Below are 22,324 nucleotides of genomic sequence, written 5' to 3'. Positions count from 1 at the left end.
TAATCGAAGCGTGTTTTTCTCATCTTGTTTTTTCTCAGCCACAGATTTCCGTCTCATCTCTGCAGCCATATTGTCCAGAGCGTCTTTCCTCTGTTTGTTTTTTACAGTCGGATAATATATTTATTTGTCTCTCAATCTCATTGTCTCTCTCTTTCCCTCTTCACTCGCCCATGTTTGGAATCAATACACCATTCTGTGTGCCTGTTCTGCTGCCAGGTTATTTCCCTCCATCTGCCTCTAAGTCTGTTTCCTCCTCCTCTGTGGCTGCCGCAGCGTTTCACGCTAACACTCGGACGCCTTCTTTTCCTGTTGCTCTTCCATGGCAGATTGTCATATTTGTAATATCGGTTTCTTTGGAGCCAGAAATGATTCCTTAGGCTGAATTAACCAATGATACGTGGAGTCGAGCGTACGTCTGCCGGCAGTCCCCCTCATGAAACCACGATTAAATCTAGATTTAGATCCAGATGTTCATTTGGATCTGCACCGAATTGCTCACGCTGGGATAAATGTGTCAGATTTTCTATCCAGGTCCATGAATCATTCTCTAAGAAATCAAGAACAATTTTGAAAAAGGTCCTAAAACGAAAAAGATTACTGCATCTGCCGCTTTGTCCGGTGTCATGCCAGAACTGCATGTGTTGCTTTTTGGCTCAAGTCCCATCTTCTCACAAATTTTCGTTGAAATTTCGTCTTTGGTTTTTGTGTAATCCTGCTGAAAAAAAACAAGCACAAAAAGGAAACATTTAACAAATAACACATTTTAGTTTTACAATTAGGATTTGGGCAATTTTTACTTTAGATTTCCATTTAAGTCACATTATTATTTAAACCATGATTATGAGCATCTGATTGAATCCTTCATACTCAAGGTATCTCCGTTATCGTTGAGGAGGATCTAGTTGTAATCTACATCCAGCAGTCACCACATTCTATCGAACTTCCTAATACCAATAAATAGATTTCACATATCCATCCCTCTGGGCGCCCTCTGGTGGAGGCTTACCAGGAACGTCCAACCGGGGGGAGACCCTGAGACCCACAACTGCCTGGAGGGACAACATGTCCCATCTGGACGGGCAAAGACTCGGGGTCCCCCAGAAAGAGCTGGAAATCTTGGATGGACAGAGGGACGTTGAGGAAACCCCTAAGGTCAGCTCGATGTTATGATGTCACCAAGCTCAACACGCAGATCAATACAAACTGAGAGGTTCTGCTGATGTCAGAGATTGTTCCACCTCTGGAGGGAAGATTGTATTTAATACGATTACATGCTATTAACAAGTGGTAGACTAAACGTGCAAACAGGTTGTGTGCAGCTCCGTGGAAAGTTGTGTTGGGTCGACACACAGAGAAGAAGCAACGAACATGAAAGCAGAAACTAAAGGGTAAAAAAAAAGAGTATGCTGGACTCAACGTTTTTCCTGCGAGTTTCAGTCTATTCACAAAGACCAGGGGAGCGGGACTGAACATGAATATTGGATGAGCCCAGATGAGACCTCCCTCTGAATCTTAACCGTGGGCGGTGGCGTCTTTAGAGGTCGTGTCGCCAGCCGCTGGGACGCTATCACCATCTTAGATAGAGAGGAAATAATGAGCGGTGCCCACTTCAATACTAAAGGAGTCTCAGTCCTAATAGGCCTCAGCAGAGTTTCACAATGACGTCTGGTGCCCTTCTGTCTGTTTACATCCTAAATAATGAACAGATTCCCCCCAGAAAACAAGGTGAATTATGGGACACGAGCCAAGAAAGAAGCCTTGATGTTTTGGCACAGATGTGGATCCAGAGACTTTTCATCTTTTACAGTTTGGATGTTTATTTATTTTTTAATATATTTTTACCAATTTCAATCAAGCTGCCCCATATTTCAGAAACCAGTGGAAAAATCTTTAGGATCCAGATTTGCGGCACAGTTTGGATCCACAGCTGCAACAACTTCTCTCCAGCAATGAGACGTCAATCGATGTAGATTCTAATTAAGACTATTTGATCGTTAATGAAAGAAAATCTCAGTTGAAGAATTATAAAGTGAACAGAGATGCTAATCTAATGATGCTAATGCTAATGAGATGCTATCACATAAACGTTTACTCTGTATTTCAACAGGTAATTCGGGGGTTTTCCAAATCATTAATAAATCGTGAGGCCTTTTCCACTGGTTTATAAACTTCTTGTAAAGATGCTCCTCTAAACTGAAGCCAAATCATCATGGTTGCCCCCTGGTGGTTGGCTGCAAACATAGGCCATGTTAGTGGACGGAACATGAACTAAAATAAATCTTAAAAGTAGACGTTGGATAACTTTTTCTCACAGATAACGATGGTTATTGATCAGCTTTCACAATGTTGGAGCTTCCATTACAATGTTTTGTCATTAAACAAAGTGTTTTCAAATAGATTTAAACTTATTAACTTAAGTTAAGTTAACATTATTCACTGAGCAAATGAAGTCCAGCAATTTACTGGACTTCATTTCTCATTAACTTACAATTACTGACATTTAGCAGCGACTACATCTGACAAAGTGTCACTTCTCCTTTCTGTCGCTGCTCAGCGATGCAGTGGAAGGATTTCATGTGATCAACCATCGGACTCTCCTCACTATCTTCATCAATGTGTCGACTTGATCCCTCCAGTGTGTTTATACCATAGACTGTATGGTTTATAGCACATCACTGACTTTCCATGGGGAACTGTTTATCTACAGTTGCGGTTTGTCTGTTTATCTACAGACTTGCACAATGAGCATGTTACTTTGGGCATTTTTGAAACATTTATTTGAGAATAATTCATTAATCTTGATGATTAGAATCAGGCAGATTTAGACTAGTATCTATGAGTGTGTGCAGTTCAAGTCTGGATCTAGTGAATTCACATTAAATTGTTTAATTCCTAAGGGGACTGCTGTGTCTCCTGAGTGTCTTTCTAATTGGACAGATATAAGACAAATGTAGCTTATATAAAAGGATATCATGTCTGTATATATACACACTTTATATCTATCAAAGTTATCTGCAATTCACTCTGTTCTCTGAATATTGAAAACACACACGTTGAATTTCCACTGCAGAGAAACTGTGTGAATAAATCAGGAGAATGTTTAGTTCAGTGGATTTTAAGGTTCTTAGAACTTTTCACAAAATCAAATCCATCACATGACGACACCATCTCCCTCTTCCACCACAGTAAAGCTTTGGATTGTGATGGATTGACTCGCAGGAGACTGGTAATATCAGTGGCCTCTGCACCTGACAGAATAAATCTCCTTTATGTTGCTGCTTCACTTGAAGAGGAAGAAGATGATGATGTTGATGATGATGATGATGAGGAGGATGATTGTATATTTCCATGCTGTAAAAACCAAGATGATGAAAGAGTTTATTCAGTGTTGAAGTGACGTGAACACACAGTCAGGAAGTCATTACCATAAACTCTGTGCTTTGGATTAAAGTTGTTCCAACACATAATTAATCCTTGAAATAATATCTCAACCATTAAATGTATTTTATAAACTTCCTCTGTCTTCAGTTTGGGTTCATTTAAACATTTCCCAACACGCTCTGTGGGACTTGTACTGGTTCTGTCCAGTTTGACTTGGTCTCCATGATAAGAGCCAGAGGACGGAGGTGATGCCTTCAGGTTGGATCTACGTCTCGACACCGTGAACTCTGTGAATCTCTCCATCGCCTTCAGGAGATTCCTTCAAATACGGTACAAACATTCAGGACTAATTTGACTTTGGACACTTTTGTTTTCCTTTTCAAAAACAATTACGTCCCCGGAAGAAATGAGAAGCTCTCAGTTTGTCTTCTGGCTTCCTCTCCACCGTCCTCCCTCGTCCTCCTTCCATCAGCTAAATGGGGTTTCCCTGAATAATGTAGCGAACTTCTCCTTCTCGGCCATCGGGCCAGGAAAGCTCCAGAGGCCGACGTGTTGTGGTCAGAGATAAACAAGCAGCGTCTAGGCCTGGATCCATTCTATCGAGCTTGCAAATGGAGTGTGGGTGAGACAGGGTTCATCAACAACTCCATGCTCACAGACTTTGTGACTTGGTGGACAAACCTGAACGGAGAGAAAAGGGAAATGATCCTGAGACGGGACTCGAACTGCTCGACCCTGATAGAATCAAGCATAGATTAAAGAATGTTCTTAAAGTAGAAATAAAAACAACGAGCAGGGGAGACGTGATGATTTTAATTTCAAGCTTTAGTGGTTTATTCATCATCGAGATATAAAACCTAAAACACGAGGCAGTGAAATTGGAAAGACGAAGCAGCTTCTGTATCTGTTATCACTCTGTTTTAAACATTATTTACTTCATTGTTTTTTAGACTTTGGTTAAAGTTAAAGTTAGGATTGAATCAATGAAGTAAAATTAAAATGCTGCTGAAATTAGTCTGAGCGATTTATCAGTTGGATCATAAGAATCTGTTATCAGCCTTTCACACACATGTTGATATCTGCAATTATCACACAATCAATCAATCACATTCTATTTGTATAACCCAGATTCACAAATCAGTTTGTCTCATATGACTTGTTATGTTGTTGATGATCCCAGATATAAATATTTTACATAATAAATAATGTATAACACGTTTCCTTTGGTCAGGGTTAGGGTTAACCTAACCCTAACCCTAACCCTAAGTGTAAAATAAAAAGACTCATCACGAATAACATTTGTAAACGGTTTTATCTTGAGCCTCATTGCCAGTTTTATTTTTGACTTTTTATCGGTGGATGTAGTGAAACTTTTACTCCCTCGATCAAGATCTAATTATAAGTGAGTTAATTATGACTCAGATATAATAATATGAGGTAAATAAGATTAATAATCTCTACATTTTCCTTTTTGCTACTTTTACTTTTCTCATGTCTTCTATTTAATCCATTAATTAACTATTATATCTAACTACAAATTGAATCCTTTCCAGTATAATGAATAAAACAAAAGTGATGATTCACCTTCTGCCTCTGTGCCGAGGGGCTCCGGCTGCACACCGAGTTCAGACCAGTCACATCACAGGGACACGTGGGGAATAACAAGTACGTGATGAAGTGAGAGAGGGAACAAACGGGGACGTGGTTTGTTTTTAACTCTTTCACAAAGCGTGAGCCTGCGACCTTGAGACGCTCTACGTTCAGCCTCTGATCCCACGCTCTGAATCAAACACAATTCATACTCACACTTTGAACAGAACCTGTGGAAACCAGCCGGCGGGTCTCACAGAGGGAGACTTTGATTGAAATGCTACCAAAGCAATCAGTCGTTACAGGCGACCATATTAACGCCCGGAGTGTTTGGAGATTAATTAAGGCTCGGAGGCCGGGTCTCTCTGAACCATCAAACACGTCTGATTGAAAGTTCTCTGCATCAGGAGCAGCCCGCCGAGCGAAGAGTCCCTCAGCCTCAGAAAGAAAAAAGGGTTTATTGTGAAAGTCATTTCTAATCTGACTCGACAGCTTCCTGTTGGTGATCGTCCGCCTAACTGGAAACCAGTGGGAAGCAGAGGGACGTCTCTGTGGAGTCATCTGAACCTCCTCGAACTAACGATTCTGCTGCATTTTTTTGGATTTAAATGATTATTCATTTGGAGCTTTTGTTGTGAACAATTTCTATTAAGGATTATGGGATTTTTTTGATTTTGTTAATAGCTCATCTAAATATTTAGAATTTTTACGTGACATACATGAGTTTCATTGACATTAAGTCATGAATATTGATTAAAACAGTCTATGAGGGGACTGTGATGATATAAATGTAGTTTCTTAGGGGGGAGGATTCTTTCAGCTGCTATAAAATCAAAATGAACTTCTTTTAGCCAAGTTATTTCAGGTAATTGATGTTGAGAGAATCTATAACTGCATTTTCACATTTCTTTTCACTTCACCACCTGCAAATCTTTATATTTATGATGTTTACGTATACAGATTTAAGATTTGTGATGTATAACTGGATTTATTTTAAATGATGACTCAAGCTATATTTCCACATGTTTTTCCCAGCAATAACTTCATCAGTTGATGAGAAAAGCAAAAGAACTTAAAATTTTCACTGAGATTCAACATTTGAATCAATAAAACCTTTGCTTTTAATTTAGAGTTTAACATTGTTACCTTTAATTCGACGTTGGATTGTCACTAAACATTTCAGAACTCTGAATTTGACAATGAAATGTAAAGTAACTCGACTTGAACTAAACAAATCAACTTCTGAGCTTAAATGTAAAAAAGACATATCCACGAGTCAGCTCTTTCTATAACATCTTTATTTAAAGGATTTACAACACAAACTGACACCACTTAATTTAAATGGCATCTTTTTTTTTTAACCTTAGTTCGTCTGCACAACTCTTTTTAATCTTTTTTTGTACATAGATACACACAAAATGTGTCCCTTCAAAAATAACTCCATGCAAAACCCAGTAAGAAAGAAAACAGTCAAAAGGAGGGAAGAGGGAAACATTCTGGGAGTTTGTGATCGTCTTAAAATGTGTAGTTTAAGATCCTTAGAGACTCGGACTGACCAGTAGGAAATCTAAGAGTGTAGAAAACTGTAATAACTTGAGTTCAACTTCACAACTGGGAACGGGGTCATTAAACATCTTGATAAAAACAGTGAGAAAAGAAACGGTGGAAGTTGTTAAACTTGGTTTATCTTTTGCTCAATCTGATGTGATCACCGGGTAATATTAAAGCTTATAAGGTAGAAATTACTTTTTTTAAACTCTTCAGTTAACAAAAAGTTTCTGTTTTCATGGTTTCTCATCAACATGAAAGAAATTCCTTCCAACCTGTGTGATATAAATTCCTCTTTGACAATATGTTCTGCAGCTACTTCCTCATATGAGTAAAATGACGTAATGTGCAGAATCCTCTTCTGGTGAGTTTCATATGTTCTTACTTGGCTTTTGACTTTTAAAAAGGTGTGTGACACCATGAGTACAAACACAGGATGAATCTTTCAGCTTCTGGATTTGTTTCTGGATTTCCCACTGCAGCATAATGGAAGAAACTTTGTGCTTTACACCCGTTTGGCTTATTGTTCACTCAGTTTCCACTTTATTAGGAACAAGCAGCTCAAACTAAGTCCTGCAGTAAACCTCCCGTCACCAAGGTTCTAATGTGTTGAAACTGTTTTACATTGAACTGCTTGGACTCTATGGAGGATTGGTTACTATCCTCGTGATGTAAATGGGGTGGACAAAATAATAGAGACACCTGCCAGTGCTACAAACACTCTAGAAGGTTCCTGTGGATAGAATCTTTAGTTTAAGTCAGGTGTACCTAATAAACAGACAGCTGAGTGTGGGTGACCTCACTATGACCTGCACACGTGACAGAACCTCACTTACACTGGACTTCACTCGAGAGAAAGCAGGAACAATTCAGACGTTTTCTGATTTGGCAACGCGACACCTGCATGAATATTAAAATGTCAACGTGGCTTTCAGTGTGCGTAGGAAACCAGGTTGTGTTGAAAACGAAAAAGATGCAGAACGAGGAGACGAGGGTTTGAAAGGTTGGAAAACGTTCAGGGAGGGAAAGTGACTGATGCCTCTGCTCACTGGGAGAATCTGTTAATGCTCCGAGAGAAGTTCTGATGAACCACAGACAAGGTGAAAACCCCCGAAACTTAACAAAGCAAATGTTGTGTAATGAAAACCGAAAATTCAAAAAGAAAACACCCAAACTAAAAAACACACTTGATCACAATCAGCAGCCCACAGGCGGAGACGCCAATACAACTTTAAAACAACTTTCTGTGGGAAAGATTCACTCTGCCTGGATTGAAAAACGCAGAATAATCTTTTCTTTTATATGAAAGAAACATGCGCAGTTAGTCTATATACAACCACCAGAGGGCAATGCAGTCACTTTTCCTCTCTGTGACGACATGATGAGCTGAGGAGACTTGCTGTGTGTGGGGGGGGGGGGGTTGTTTAGGCTGTGCCGGCTGCTCCTGCCGTCACTGCTGTGGGGATAGCTGCCGGGTTCAGGCCTTTCCCTCGATGTCTCTGACCTCCTCTCCTGCGACCCCCGCCGCCCGCCTTGAGCTGTGGACAAACAGAAGCACCGCGGTGAGACGGCTGCAACCACAAGTCGGCCGGGAAATAAAGGAACTGGCTACAGGAGGTAAAGATGGTTCGGTCCAATTCAGACGTGTTTCATCTCTCGCGTCTTTAACTAGAAACGTTAGGAGGTTAAAGAGGAGTTCACAGTTTCTTTGAGGGGAAGGAATGAATAACATGGTTAAGTCAAAACCCTTAATTTCAACAAAGATGGCTGCCACGTCTCCATGAACATGAAAAAGAAAATATCCCAGATACTGTCGCTGGTGACAAATAACTTATTAAATTCAAACTGATCATAATTAACACTTGCACTTACACCAGTGTAAAAAGAACTACCTAAAATACCAGAAATCCTATTTAGGAAAAAACATATTTAACATATAGTGAGGCAGGATTTATGACCTATACTGCAGCCAGCCACCAGGGGGCAATCCAGTTGTTAAGGCTTCACTTCAGCAACATCTGCATGTTATTGTTTGAGTAGAGAAAGTTGTTATAACATCTCAGTAAGGACGAGCCGCTTCCAGGTCTGAACAGAAACGTGCTGACAGACGGTCGCAGGCTCAGAACATTCGGTTACTTTTGAGTAAAGTGCAAAAAATCATCAACAGAGCTCGTGAGCTGTAGGAGACCAGGACGCCATCGGTCGGCAGAATCGTCTTTACCTTGTTTTCCTTGTTGCCGTCTTTACACTGAGCCTCGTCCTCTGCCACTGTCTGACGCAGCATGCCAAGACAGGGAGAGAGAGACGCAGTGAAGGAAGGGATAGGAGACGGAAGCATGAAAGTCAAACGTGTTACAGTTGAAGGGAAAAGGCAGAAGGACAGAGATGATCGGATGGTAAACGTAGAGGTGATAAAGAAAAGAGGAGGAAAACAGGATGTTAAGGGTTAATGGAGAGATGAGAGGAGATTAGGAACAAGACATTCAATACAAGGGGGAAGAAAACTCACAGTGAAAGAGAAATGAACTTGCAAATCTAAAGTTTAAAAGCACTAAGTAAAGGAATTAAGAAGCATTTAAAAGGCGATTTAAATATTCAATGTGTCTTATTAGAAAAGGGATTAAAACATCTTGTTCGTGTGGTGTTGAATATAATTTAAGGACCTTTATGACTAGTAAATTGTTTGAGGTTATTCGGTCATTAAAGAAACCACCCTCCATTAAATCATGTTATACTTGTTTAACCAAAACATTAATTATTCCTAATTAGACTTGCAATTAAATATTATATCCTTAAAAACAATGACGCCCAGCTCTGCTGATTACATTCTCTAACTGGCAAATTAAAGCATGTTCCAACTTCCTGTGTCACTTGTTTTACTCTAATCATACTGGAATGGATTGACTCACTGGTAAATTTGCTGCGTTGGGACTGGGCGGCCGTGCTGAAGATCCTGCCTCCTCATTGGCCGCTGTGCCCTCTTTAAACGTCTTTTTACTGGCCTGCATCTTGGACAGCTGGGCCTTCGCTGCCTGGGTGCTCACTGATTGGAGAAGCTGCAAATACAAACACGGAAGGTTTCGGTAAATCCTCTTTATCCTGCGATTGTTGGATTAAACAGTGAATCAAAATGATACAGAGGAAACCAGCAGCCCCAGTACCTTGATGATGGTGCCCACAGCTTTGGTGCGTCCTTCCCTGAACACCAGCTTCTGGTCACAGTGCAGGTACTCGGGCGTCTTAATGAAGCGGAAATGGACTGAGGCCTTGTCCCCTGTCCTCAGACACTCTTTGTTCATTGTCAGGATGGTGGCTGTCTGCCTGATGCTGCCACAGTGAACTGGTGGGAGAGAGACTGGTTTAACACTTAGAGGGGAGGGTGGGAACGTTTCTGATTGATCAGAAACTTTAGAACTTAAGAAATCCAAGTTTAAATGCACCCAAGACAATCAAGAACAAATTCAAAGACGTTCAAAGGTGTATGTCAGTGTGTTGAAGGATTTGATGGTCACTAACCCATGGCCTGGTATCTCGGTGATATCGTAGTCGGGTGGTGCAGCACCAAAATCTCCGCCTCGAACTCCCAGGTGGCCTGTGGCATCAGCTTCGGCGAGACCATCACCATTCCTTTCCTTATGGAGGAACGTTTGATCTGAGACGATGGAGTTGAGGGTCAGTGGAGCCAAACAAGAATTAGAGACAGACGACTACCTGCTCCCACACTTTGGGATTTACATGCATTACAAAACTTATTTAAAAGTTAGGAAACTAATTCTCATGCATATTTCATATTTCTTTATTTTAAGATGTCTATGTGCTGTTTTTTAAGGTATATTAAAGCACTAAATGTTCTTTAGTTGAAGTAACTCCTCCTCATTCTCCCCTCTTATACCTTTTTGAGAGCAAAGGACGCCGTCTGTCCCCCGCGGACCTCTTTCACCGGCATCCGTTTGCGGTGGATGGATTTCACGGCGATGGGGATGAAGGTGCCGAGCGGGTCGGGGCCTAGGAGCAGCGTGTCGTTGAGCCGAATCATTCCACGTAACGTAGTCCCAGACACTACTGTGCCCACACCCTGCAGAGAGAAAATCGACATGAGCAAAACAAGTCCCGTCTTTGTTTTAGGATTTACTACTTGAAACAACGCTGCATACATTTACTGAGCCACAGCGCCCCCTGCAGCCACATGTGCTGATTGATTCTGTTGTGCGTTGAAGTGGTTTTAATGTAGAGAAAAACAAACCCTTTAATTAGTGTGTCGTCTCAACTCGCTGAACTGAAACACAACTGTATATTACCCATAATCCCCGGCTTCATGAACCAGAAGAGCTGCTGCTGCAGCAAATCCACCAAACTCTTTTCAGAATTCTATATATTATAAAACTTTTAACTTTTATTGATCCACAGTTCAGCTTTTATTAGTACATGAATAATCACATCAACACACCCGTCAGTGTTATGCATATTTACACATTAGGTTTTAGTTCACTGTTTCAGTCCTGAGACATCTTCATGAGACACGTCAGCAGTAACCGGCACCGACAAAGAGTCTCACAGCTGTTGAGCCCCTTCAGAGTGTGTGTGTGTGTTTTTTTTTCGTACCGGTACTGAGTATGTGTCGTCTATTTGGAACTCTGCTGGCTCGTCATTACTAAAGATGGTTCGAGAAGACAGGAGGTTGAGGAACATCTTCAGCAGGTCCATGTTCTCCCCGGTCACGTTTGAGATCTGGAAGATCGGACACATCCTGCAGAGGGAAGACGTCCGAGAGCAAGAGAGGAAACGTCAGGAAAAGAAATAAACACAACATCACAACAGTTGAATGATAAAGGCTGGATGAGCTCAAGCAGCGGGTCCCAGGTTTGATTCCCAGCCAGATGGACCATTTTACTTCTTCTACATTTTCTGTCTCTCTCTATTGAATCTGTCCATTAAAGACGAAAAACTCAGAAACAAGGAAATAGGACTAAGTGGAGATGCGTCGTCCATCTTTACTTACACTCTATGATTTTGTTCTGAGCGCAGCACATTTATAAACTGCATGTGAAAGAAATCGGTATTCAACACTGATCATTGTTGTATTTTAAATTGTGTTTCTTCACGTGTGTCCACTTTCTCTGCTGCTTTCAGTCACATCCACTCTCTGCCTGACTCTGTTTCACTTGTGGATCCATTAGTGGATCTTAAGTGGCAGAGAGGTCCCCACTCATCCTTCCTCTGTCCTCGTCCACTTTGCTCTTACCTCTCTGAGCTGAAGTTGGAGGCCGTGACGATGACGTCGTCCCTGTTCTGGACCAACACTGGGATTTTCCTGCAGCCCGGCGACTTTAATAACCTCTGTAATAACTTTAGTGTCTCTGCAGATAAACACACACATGAAATCCAGCTGTCAGATCTAAAACATCCCATCACAGAATCTGAGAACATATCACACATGTTAGGTTTGAAGTGTATAGTTTTACATACATTAAGGAAAAGGCATGTCTTTATTAGAGACATCCCTTTAATTCTAATTCCCCCGGTGTTAAAAGCACATTACAGGAGACAAAGCAACTGCTTCCATTTGCTTTGTAAATTTGCTCTCGCAGCGGTTTGATTTTTTGCAAACTCAACTCTTCCTCCTTTTGTTTCACATTAAAAACCCTGCAGCAGTCTTGAGGGTGTAATTCCTTACGTTCCCTCAGAGGCTTTTACTGTGTGTAAGTCTAACACACACCGCCTTGGGTTTAAATTAGAGTTTGGGGTTTTATATACACTGCCTTGAGTTAGAAAAACATAGTTAAAGTGAAGAGGTCTCTGAACAGGGCTTAACAGCAGAGTGGGAAGTATGGTATGACAACATTATGGTATGATGTAGTGGTAAAGTAAATTATACTGATTGACCATGAAAGACATTATTCTCATGGAAAACTGACCGCAGTGTGTTTGCTGTCTGAACAAATGGGAATAAAACAACATTTTATAATGACATAACTTTGTTGAATGGTGGATGGGGATGTGAAGCTAGTTATCAAAGACCAGCAGCTCTGCAGTTACACACAAGTTGGTGCAGGAGTTAAATAAGCCAATGTTTCCAAAAACAGTGGAAGGGTTATTTTAGTTTAGTTCATTATGAAAGTCTAAACTAGTCCAGTCTTCTCAATCAGCACCTCAGTAAGTGTGAAAGTCTCTTTACCTTGCAAGATGTTGGCTGGACACATGTCGATCTTAGTAACCACCACAAACACCGGCACATTTAGGGCCAGTGCCAGACCCAGGTGCTCTTTGGTCATGCCAACGATGCCGGCGTTACTGCCAACCTGAGGTGCAAAGAGACAGGGTAGCAAGTTATGAAATGAAACTGGATATTAACAGTAATTTTAAAAACAGCACAATATTTTTTGTACCTTAGTGGTAAGAATTCGTCAGTTTTCCAGATACACAATTGAGAATCTAAGAAACACAACCACACACCCACTTCCTGTCCCTCCACCCTCTCTCACCATGAGCATGCAGAAATCGGGCAGGTGTCCAGTCATGCCAAAGACGGTGGTTTTGAGGTACTTCTCGTGGCCGGCCAGGTCGATGAAGGTGATGACCTTCGAGGACTTCTCACAGATCTTGGTCCAGTCGAGGCTGCCACCATGGCTGTCGGGCTTGTTAACCACCTAAAGAAACAGAGTATGAGAAATTAACACCCGAATAAAGTCATGTACACTTAATAAATATGTATAGGAGAAATGAATATGTCTGAAATGTGAGTTCTGCATTTGAAAGGACAACCCCTGACACTTTCCTCCTTCATGTTAGCAAACTTTTGATCCGCATCCATTCCAGATTAATGCACCACTCCTTTATGGATCAGTAGAAGCTCACCTCTCCCTCCTGATCAAAACCCAGGATATCGTTGCCCACGCTGCTCGTCCTGCCGCTCTCCATTTCGTGCTTGTGCCTAAAGAGCTTCTGGCGAGCGAAGCCTCTGCCGTTGTCCAGCTCGCCGTGGGTCAAAACACCCAACAGAGTGCTCTTCCCAGCATCCACATTCCCTACGACCGCCACTCTGCAGACGAGATGAAGGAGAAGAGTGAAATAGAAACAGAGACAAAGAGAGAATGAGAGAAAGAGAGACAGGTGTAAGTCTGGACAATTATATGTAGGTACAGTTGAAATAAGCTGTTTTCAGACATGAGATTCCTTGAATATATGTATGTTCAACCGATGCCTGTTCCGGCACTTTTGTTTTTTCATTATCACGGGTTGCTACTGGAAATAGTCAGTGCATATTTCCAGTATAAATTAAAATTCAGAGACAAATTCTCACTTCTCAAAACCCAGTCCTCTTCAAAGTAAATGAAACCCACATGTTCCACAGTGCACTCAGATGGAAAAGTCTAAGCTGAACTGAGTTGTGATGCTATAGATCAAACTGTCACTATGGAATATTCCATCAGGCTTTGTTCTTTATCCAAATCCATCATTTGTTTCCAGATTTACAGCCATTATATGGATCTATATTGAGACATATAGTGCATCTGTACATGAGCCACTTTCAAGGAGCCGTGCTCAATAGAAAGGTTAAGTTACAGACAGATTACAGATTTGTATTAAAATGTATTGAAGGTCTGATTATACTGACTATAAAGGATTGTAGAAAGAACTATTTTCAGACATGAACTCAAGTCCAGATGTTTTCCTGACATTCGGTGGCAGAGAAGTATGTGAGAAAGCATATAACCGAGTCAGTAGCTCCTGACCTTTTCCAGAACCTTTCCTGCTAATCCCCCAGTAAACGTCATCAACAGCAAACACTGTGAGTCCGAACACTGACATGAAACTGGAAGAACACGTATGTCTCTGATGTAATAAGAGGAGCCGTACACGTAGAAGACATAAAGACGTCCACACCTGTGTCAATGTACTATAAATAAATACAAAGAGCTTCCCACAGCAGAATGTTTACATCATGTGCTGCCTCCTGCTGCTCTACCCAGGCTCCACCCCTCGCCTGAATGCTCTGGAAACTTTCCTCTTGTTGTCATTGAGTCTGACTCGCACAATCTACTGCTGCTGCTTCATAGGTGAACGACAGAAAATGTCTGAAAACAGCTTTAGTGGAAGGGAAGACTGATTGTATTCTTAATGAGTTAAACAAACTTTAATATATAAATCAATGTCTAGACAGGCGCTGAAATATGAACCTGCTAGGCCTTGTACTGTTCATCATTTGGGGAAAGAGCTTTGCTTTCTTTCCTTTACCTGACTTCCAGGAAATCCTCCTCGCCAACACGGCGTCTGATGAGGTAGTCCTGAATCTGTCCACCAGTGTCTATCCTCTCCCTCAGCAGGATCAGGTCAGCCTCGATCTGTTCGCACAGCGACTTCACCGTGGCCACCGACGCCTCCATGTCCTTCTCATCCAGGCCATAGTCACCTCCATCTAAACAGAGATCAGAGATAAAGGTGTTATTCTGATGCTTAAGTAACGACAAATGAGTAACATCACAATATACAGTTGCTACAGAATGTTTGTCTTTCTTGTGAAAATGAGACAGAACTACGAGCATAAACATTCCTAGCATGTCTGAGAAATAGAGTTAATATTAGGCGTCACCTCAGGAGTGTTAGTGACTGTCTTTACAGCCGGGTGGGGACCAGAAAACACACTGAAGGTTGTCTTTGTAGAGGACAGAGGAAATAAACAGGCGGCATATAGGAGTGACAGAACCAGTTGTACTGAGAATGTGAGAAAACTGGATTTATTGAAATCACAGTGCGGTCAGATGCGATCCAAGAACAGCAGGATAGTAAACTGATGTCATAGCTCGGTACACAAATAGATTTCCTCTTCTTACTTATGTAAATATTCATTTTCAAAGAAATCACAGAGGATATTTAGCTCACTGCTGCTTGTCTGGCCACAAACTGTAGTTACAGAAGATTGGGAAATGTAAACTGGGTCAATGGGGCAGTCAGAGAGCTGCTCGTCCAGCCAGTCAGACAAACACACATCCATGAACTGGTCCCAGTGCTGAGCAGGGGAAAAATGACACCCTTTCACACAAGGACCCTGACCCCCCCGCCTCCAAAACACCACATGGGTCACACATGTTGCTGTAACAGGCAGAAAATAACACAGGTTGAAGACAAAAGTTTTTCTGTGCCGGGGGCCGAGCATTTCAGAGTGAGAACTAAATAACAGACCCAGGGTTTGAGCCGCCTGGGGGAAAACACCAGGCCACAACTGACAGGAGACGCTTGGTCTCTCCCTAAGTACACTTAACGACTACTTTCCACTACTACAATATCTTTCACTGCCTGAAATTGGCCAGTGTGTACATGAGGCGAAGCTGTGTTATCTACCAGGCTCAGCCATGAGCGGAAAATAACAGAACATTAACTTTAACCCTTGGTTTTCCTTTGCTTTTGAGTTTGAAGCTCCATTTTTGAAAATATAAAACAAACAGTGTGGCTGGTTAAGAACGAAAAGTCTCTGTTGCCATCCTTGGGATCTGTTCACCACGTACACCACATTCATTTAAAGCTTATACCTTCACGGCCACACATGATTAAGTAAGTACTGTGCTCTCAGTGCAACAGCAAATCACTTAACTATGACTAGAACAATAAAATAATGTCCTTCATTACTGAATAACAATGTTTTATAGATAATGACAAAGCATTTTAGATCTGTTTTAAATGTGCTATATGAACGTTTTTGTGATTACTACTAAGCTGAATTTAGCAATAAGAGCTTATTTCAATAGTATTCCATCAGTAAAGTGAATTCAGTGTCAAACTGACCCAAGTTACTATACAGTATTATGTATTGTTCTAAAATGTATTCCAGGTCATGTAGAATTTCTTGATATGTACTGTGTTGTTTCATTTTGGGAAAATGAAAGATGAATTTCCATGAATTGTTCCACTCGTCCACTGAGGACACAAACAATCCAGCATCCTCCATGTGGCAATTTGTCATTTGTCAACATTGCAGCATCACAGTCCCTGGAACAACGTGCTCTTCGCTGTACCAGGTGAATCCTCATCTTCATCATCACATGGCAGGACAGTTGTTTTTTCTTACCTGAGCCCATCCCCACCACGTAGATGGTCTCACCACAGCCCTCATCTATCCGCTCCCTCAAGTGTCTCAGTAACGAATCGTACTGTTCTGCTGTTGGACTCACAAGAACCAGCTGAAAGAGGGAGGGGGGAAACAAACAGAGCTGGTAAAGGTCAACTGGGAGTGAAAGCTGAGTCAAACCAGCCTCTGTGAGCGTCCTGGAGTCATAACATCAACAAGGAAGGACATGAACACAACAGTGTCTGGCTTGAAGCTTTTGCAAATCAGTCAATGCATGTTTAATTATAATTTAATTTGTATTCTTTGTGCACACAGCAGCAGATTATGCATACACTGTGCACACACACTTCAAGACTGGGCTCTGCAATCACACACACACAACATACGTGTCACTAGGCTGGGGTTTTGCACAGGCAGCACAAAAGGCGCAGTGTGCAGCAGCAGTTGTGTAATGTCACGGACACACGAATCACAACAAAGCAGCTGGAGACTCCACGTTTTACTGGGTGCGAGTTCCAGCGAGGCCCACCTTACTGCTCAGGTCTAAATGATCCGCGGGCTCGCCGTTCGTCTCCTCGCCGTCCTCGAAGCCCTCTTCCCCGGCTAGGTCGTCCTCGCACTCCCGCTCCGGTGCAAACATACAGGCGGGCACTATGGAGTCTGCTGCGGCCGCTGCAGCCGAGCACATCGCTGGTTCTGTCGCCGAAGCCATTTCTACAGAGAGAGAGACCCACAATTAGCATTTAGCAGTTAGCAAACAAACGAAACCACCGTATCCCCTCACTAGCCCGTTAGCCATTAGCATCAGCAGAAAGTTACATTGACCAGCGCATCGAGCTAGCTTACATGCTAACAACACATCAAACTTGCTTCTGTGTAAAACGCAGTTAAAAGTGGAAACGATATTTAATATTCCTCCGCAGCTGTGACACGTCAACTGTATCTCATGACGTCGGCGGATCTGCGGGGTTCGATTAAGCGCAGTTCGGTGGTTAAAGGTGTAATTAGAAGGAAAGTGTACCAGGAGCCGCGGGCTAGGTCACAAGCTAGCTTAGCTGTTGATTCCTGTTAGCTTCGCTGTGTTGGTTTCGAGCGCTCGACACGCCCAGCACACGACAGTGGCCGGGGATTGGCTGTAGTGACGCAAAGTCACGCCCACCGCAGAAACACACTCGTATTTTCTACGTCATGTGTTTTTAACCGTGACCCGGATTCAGGAGCAGCCGCAAAACTGTGACGTAATAATATAACATAACATATAACATATAACATATAACATATAACATATAACATCCTGTGATGACATGTAAGACTCATGAGAGGAGCCTTCTCCTAAATGGAATGTAAATCAATGCAGCAAAGAAACAGTTTTTAAGAAATGCAGATAGTCATGAGTAATAATTGTGAACAGTTATTGGACATGTTTTAAACGGCCTAGTGTAAATTAAAATAATAATAATAATAATAATAATAATAATAATAATAATAATAATAATAATAATAATAGATCGAATAGTCGACCCTTGCCTGCTAATTGCTCATTACGGTCCACGCTATCAATTGCACATCACACTGGGAACATTTGATGTAAATTGAATGATAGTTGTAAAACAAAGCTTACTTCCTGTTGCCAGTAGGTGGCGCCATCAGTATTATTACATACAGACTAACAGATCTGGTCAAGTAGGGACACTGATGTAGCGTCTATATACTGTAGACTTGTGATATAATAACATGACATATACCATAACACAAAAAAATGCATCATATAAAATACTTGCAGGAGCAGCAAGGTTCAGCTCTTTGGTTCTGAGCTTCTTAATTTACAGTGAATCCGTGACATAACAAATAACATCATTTATAAAATATATTTGTATTGCTATATTTATTCACGAAATTCCGAGTATATAAAAGAAACAAGTCAAATGTGAATATTTGTGAGATACATAAACAAAAGGGAATTACCATTTTAATCAATCTGTAATATTAACCAAGCAGTGACTCATTAGCACGCTGAGTTCAACGGACCTCCTATTATGTGAATGATTACATTTCCTGTTGGCTGCTCTCTGCCCCCAGCGTTAGTGATATAAACCCCTCACCTGCACCAGGAGCTCAGTCAGTCGCGTCTCATCCCACTGAAGACAGCCAAGATGGTGAGTCCGGTGAAAAGACTCATTTCTTTATTCTCAACCCTTGTTTTTTTATCTCAGGATGTTATAATGTAAAGCAAAGTTCAGATGAATAATGTGTAATTTCGATCGTTCTGTGACTTTACTATTAAATACTTATTATCTAACTTGATATTTTAATCTTATTGCAGAGATATATTCTGTCGCTGATATCTCGTGGTTCAATAGGCCATGTTCTTGTACATCAAAGAATCAAACTCATATTCGTATATTTCAGATTTACAGGTTGAACATTAGTAAACGTCACGCAAGTTTATTCTGAAGAGGTTTATACTTTGCAAGTTTGCAAAGGTGCTTCATGCAAAGATTACCTGACTATTCTCATCTGTCATGTGAATTGATAAAGCTGCTTAGGCCTGAAGACTAATTATGAGCAAGGAATCTAAACAAAAAACTCTTGACAATGAACTCTTGAAACTTGAAACTTGAAAATATCTCTAACCCCACGGGGAAAAACCGTATTCTCATCTCCTTTGTGAAATTACTTCCTTAAAATCTAAATCTAAATTGATCCACATTAATAAAATGAATTTGTAACGTATCATAATGTGGCTGCACTGGAGGAACAGGAGAGCAGCAGTGTTGTGCTGGGATGTTTCACACAGCTTCTAGATTAAATGACTCAAATTCAGGATCAATAAAGAGTAACTTTACTTAATGATTTTCCAGAACTTTGTCCTTTCAATGATAAACTAGTAGTGATATGAGAGAGGACCTTTGTTTAATAGGGGCATCTGAGGGTGTGGTGCAGGTGGGTGGGTGGTCATGTGATAAACAGTGCATAGGTGTACAAGTATAATAATCCTACATAGGTTTTACAACCTTATATATCGGTTCAACATCAGATCTCGAAGCTGGTACACTCTTCTGGTTTCTGCAGCACATCTGTGTGTGGGCTTCACTTTATGGTTTTACTGTCTCCACGTGATCACCACATGTCAACGGACAAATACGCGGCCTTCCTGTTTCTCTAGTTTTACAGCTATGTCCTGGTTGATAATCAACCTTGACAGATAAGAACACGGATGATAGTGATTTCTCCCTCCAGGGTGCACTGCACAAACACTCATTTAGATCTGTGGTGAAATTGTCCTGTAAATTAAATCGAGAAGTGATTAAAAGACTCGGAAAAAACTTCCTCTTTGCACTTCACTGATAAAATAGCCTGATATTAAAGTTAGTAATTCAGCTATTTAACCTTCTCGCTTCCCAGATCGGTGTCTTGATCTAAACTCTGGTTGCACTCAAATAAAAAAGCTGTAGACTGACATCCTGTTGCTTTGAATCTATTAAAAATGTCATTTTAAGACATGTCCGTCCCCTGAATCATTTCCCACACTCTTTTATTTCTCTTTACAGAAAGTCACAGACATGACGTTCAAGGAGGGGCAGGAGTTCAAGATCCGCGTCAAACCCTCAGACGACTGCAGCCGGTAATTTCTCCTCTCTCTATCAAAAGCTGAGACTGAAAATCTTTGACTCCGCAGCCGTTCAGCTTCGGTTCAGCTTCGGTTCAGCTTTCAGATTCAATCTCATTTGATCAGGAGGAAGTTGACAAAGTGAACTGCGGCCCTGCAGGTTAACGCCTCAAACATTTGTTCCTGTTTCATTTCTCGTCTGACCTTTACGTCCCTGCCTCCGCTGCAGCTTCTCCATCGACATCGGTCACGACTCCGAAAACCTCGCAATGCACTTCAACCCCCGTTTTGACCAAGGCTGCGACCAGAACGTCATCATCTTCAACTCCTTGTCCGGAGGCAACTGGGGTGATGAGCAGCGCGAGGGGAACTTCCCCTTCTCTCGTGGAGAGGAATGCAAGGTGGGTCAGGAGAGTGTTGGGGGTTATGAACCATGACAGAACCATTCAGGGGTCCAGTCTGACGGGTGGAAGCCTCACACACTGTTGACTTTGGAAATGTCTGGAAAAGAGTTTGTCTTTCACATGAAGAATTCAACTGGACATTGGGCTTCAAGACTGAGAAAATGTTCCTCTGCAAAACCCCTGAGGATTCTAGATTTCCTAACATCATTTTAAATCAAAATTGATCATTAATTGTCCCAAATGTTACACAGCCCAACTTTAAAGCCATATCTGCTTATATCCAATCTGAATCAAATGGAAATCTCACCTTGAACATTATGAATATTTCAAAAATGAGTTTATCCATTGATCTGTGCCAATAAAAGCCTAAAACTGATTTCACAAAAATGTTCCATACATGTTTGTGTAGTGATCCACGTCGCATTCCTCTGAACCTACAATATCCAACTCTTCAGGAATGAAGCTGCATTCTGAAGGTTTTCTCATTGTTCAGACAACAGTGGCTTTAAGCAGCTTCTGGGTGTGAAAACTCAAACAGAGAACTGCTGTACCTGAAATACTTTCTTGTAGATCGTTGGCAAAGTATTTGTGTGTATTTGTCGGTCATTTGGCTCGAGCTGGAATGTAAATCACATCTCTGATCACAGGGAGACTGTTAGTTCAACAGATACGTGAGCATATCATGATGGAGTTCAGAGGCTCTTACAAGTTTTTATTTTATTCTGCTCACAATTCTGCTTCAGTCTTTGTATTCAAACACGTGACACTTTATCTTTTATCATGCAACAATGTGAAATGACACTGGAACTCTAATTGTTTTTCCTGTCTCTTGTCTCTCGTACGTCAGTTTCACATCAACTTCAACAATGAGCAGTTTTACATCAAGCTTCCCGACGGCTCCATGATCAACTTCCCCAACCGCCTGGGAGACGTCAAGTACAAGTACTTCAATGTGGACGGCGACGCCAGGATCATCGGCATCAAGATCAAGTAGAGATCAGCCTGGTCTCGACCCCTGACCCCTGACCCCATCTTGTTGAGTCAGCAGTAGAAAGTTACACCAACATGGAGAGATGATGCTGTAATGAGAGGAAATGGCCTGAAGACGGAGCCACATCTTAATGAACTGTCTGACATGAGTAAAAGCTGTGAAAAAGAAACGTGTCTTCTTTGTCTCCATGTTTCTGACGCAGGAAGACGCATGTGACAAGCAGACATTATCTGAGGTCCAGTCACTCAGAGCGGTTTTTCATTTTCAGCAGAGGTGTTCAGAGCTGAGGTTTTAAATCTTAAATACAAACCCTGATGTTTAAAAAGCAGCCTCATTGCAAACGGAGCAAGAAGCAAATAATTCTTCTCCTCTCTCTCCCCCGATTTTCAAACCTAATATATATCCTGCTTATCAATAAAGGCACAACAAAATATCCCTCCAGCAATTATCTTTAACCCTTTTCCTAGAGAAAAGGCGAGAGCTGAGTTACATGGACATATAACTAGAAACAAGAATTCACACTTACATTCACACATACGTCAGATTTAGAGTTTCCAATTAACCTGACGGTTATCTGCAGTACGCACACACTCCCTCAAAAAAAGATTGAATCAATACTGGGATATGAGACATAAAAGAAAGAAAAAAGGAGGAAGAAATATAAGAAATGCCTGTGTATGTGACAAACACCTCAGATGGACCCGTCAGTAAATATAGAGCTTATATATTATCGAGGA

General features: G+C 41.4%; 2 protein-coding genes across 4 annotated transcripts; one reads left to right on the top strand and one right to left on the bottom strand.

Annotated features, from left to right (window-relative positions):
- Positions 1 to 6,251: 6,251 nt before the first annotated feature.
- On the bottom strand, positions 6,252 to 17,698 carry gtpbp1l (GTP binding protein 1, like). Of its 3 annotated transcripts, none has more exons than XM_062388280.1 (15): positions 17,604 to 17,698; positions 17,112 to 17,296; positions 16,583 to 16,694; positions 14,755 to 14,935; positions 13,375 to 13,558; positions 13,002 to 13,166; positions 12,695 to 12,818; positions 11,762 to 11,876; positions 11,122 to 11,266; positions 10,412 to 10,594; positions 10,036 to 10,171; positions 9,681 to 9,859; positions 9,429 to 9,575; positions 8,741 to 8,791; positions 6,252 to 8,057 (listed from the first exon to the last, which is right to left on the bottom strand). In XM_062388280.1, the coding sequence occupies exons 2-15, from the start codon at positions 17,292 to 17,294 to the stop codon at positions 7,944 to 7,946; spliced, it is 2,019 nt and encodes a 672-aa protein (XP_062244264.1). In that variant the 5' UTR covers positions 17,295 to 17,296; positions 17,604 to 17,698; the 3' UTR covers positions 6,252 to 7,943. The 3 variants fall into 3 exon arrangements, with proteins under 3 accessions (XP_062244264.1, XP_062244265.1, XP_062244266.1); XM_062388281.1 differs by lacking the exon at positions 17,604 to 17,698 and adding an exon at positions 17,429 to 17,572; XM_062388282.1 differs by lacking the exon at positions 8,741 to 8,791.
- Positions 17,699 to 18,634: 936 nt separating this feature from the next.
- Positions 18,635 to 21,756, top strand: lgals2b (lectin, galactoside-binding, soluble, 2b). The gene is made up of 4 exons (XM_062388434.1): positions 18,635 to 18,738; positions 20,134 to 20,207; positions 20,422 to 20,593; positions 21,444 to 21,756. Exons 1-4 carry the CDS (start codon positions 18,736 to 18,738, stop codon positions 21,588 to 21,590), a joined length of 396 nt encoding a protein of 131 aa, XP_062244418.1. The 5' UTR covers positions 18,635 to 18,735; the 3' UTR covers positions 21,591 to 21,756.
- Positions 21,757 to 22,324: the final 568 nt, after the last annotated feature.

This window comes from Platichthys flesus, chromosome 5, assembly GCF_949316205.1.
Source record: "Platichthys flesus chromosome 5, fPlaFle2.1, whole genome shotgun sequence".
In the NCBI taxonomy this organism is placed as follows: Eukaryota; Metazoa; Chordata; class Actinopteri; order Pleuronectiformes; family Pleuronectidae; genus Platichthys; species Platichthys flesus.
This window is presented reverse-complemented; position numbering and strand designations above follow the sequence as displayed.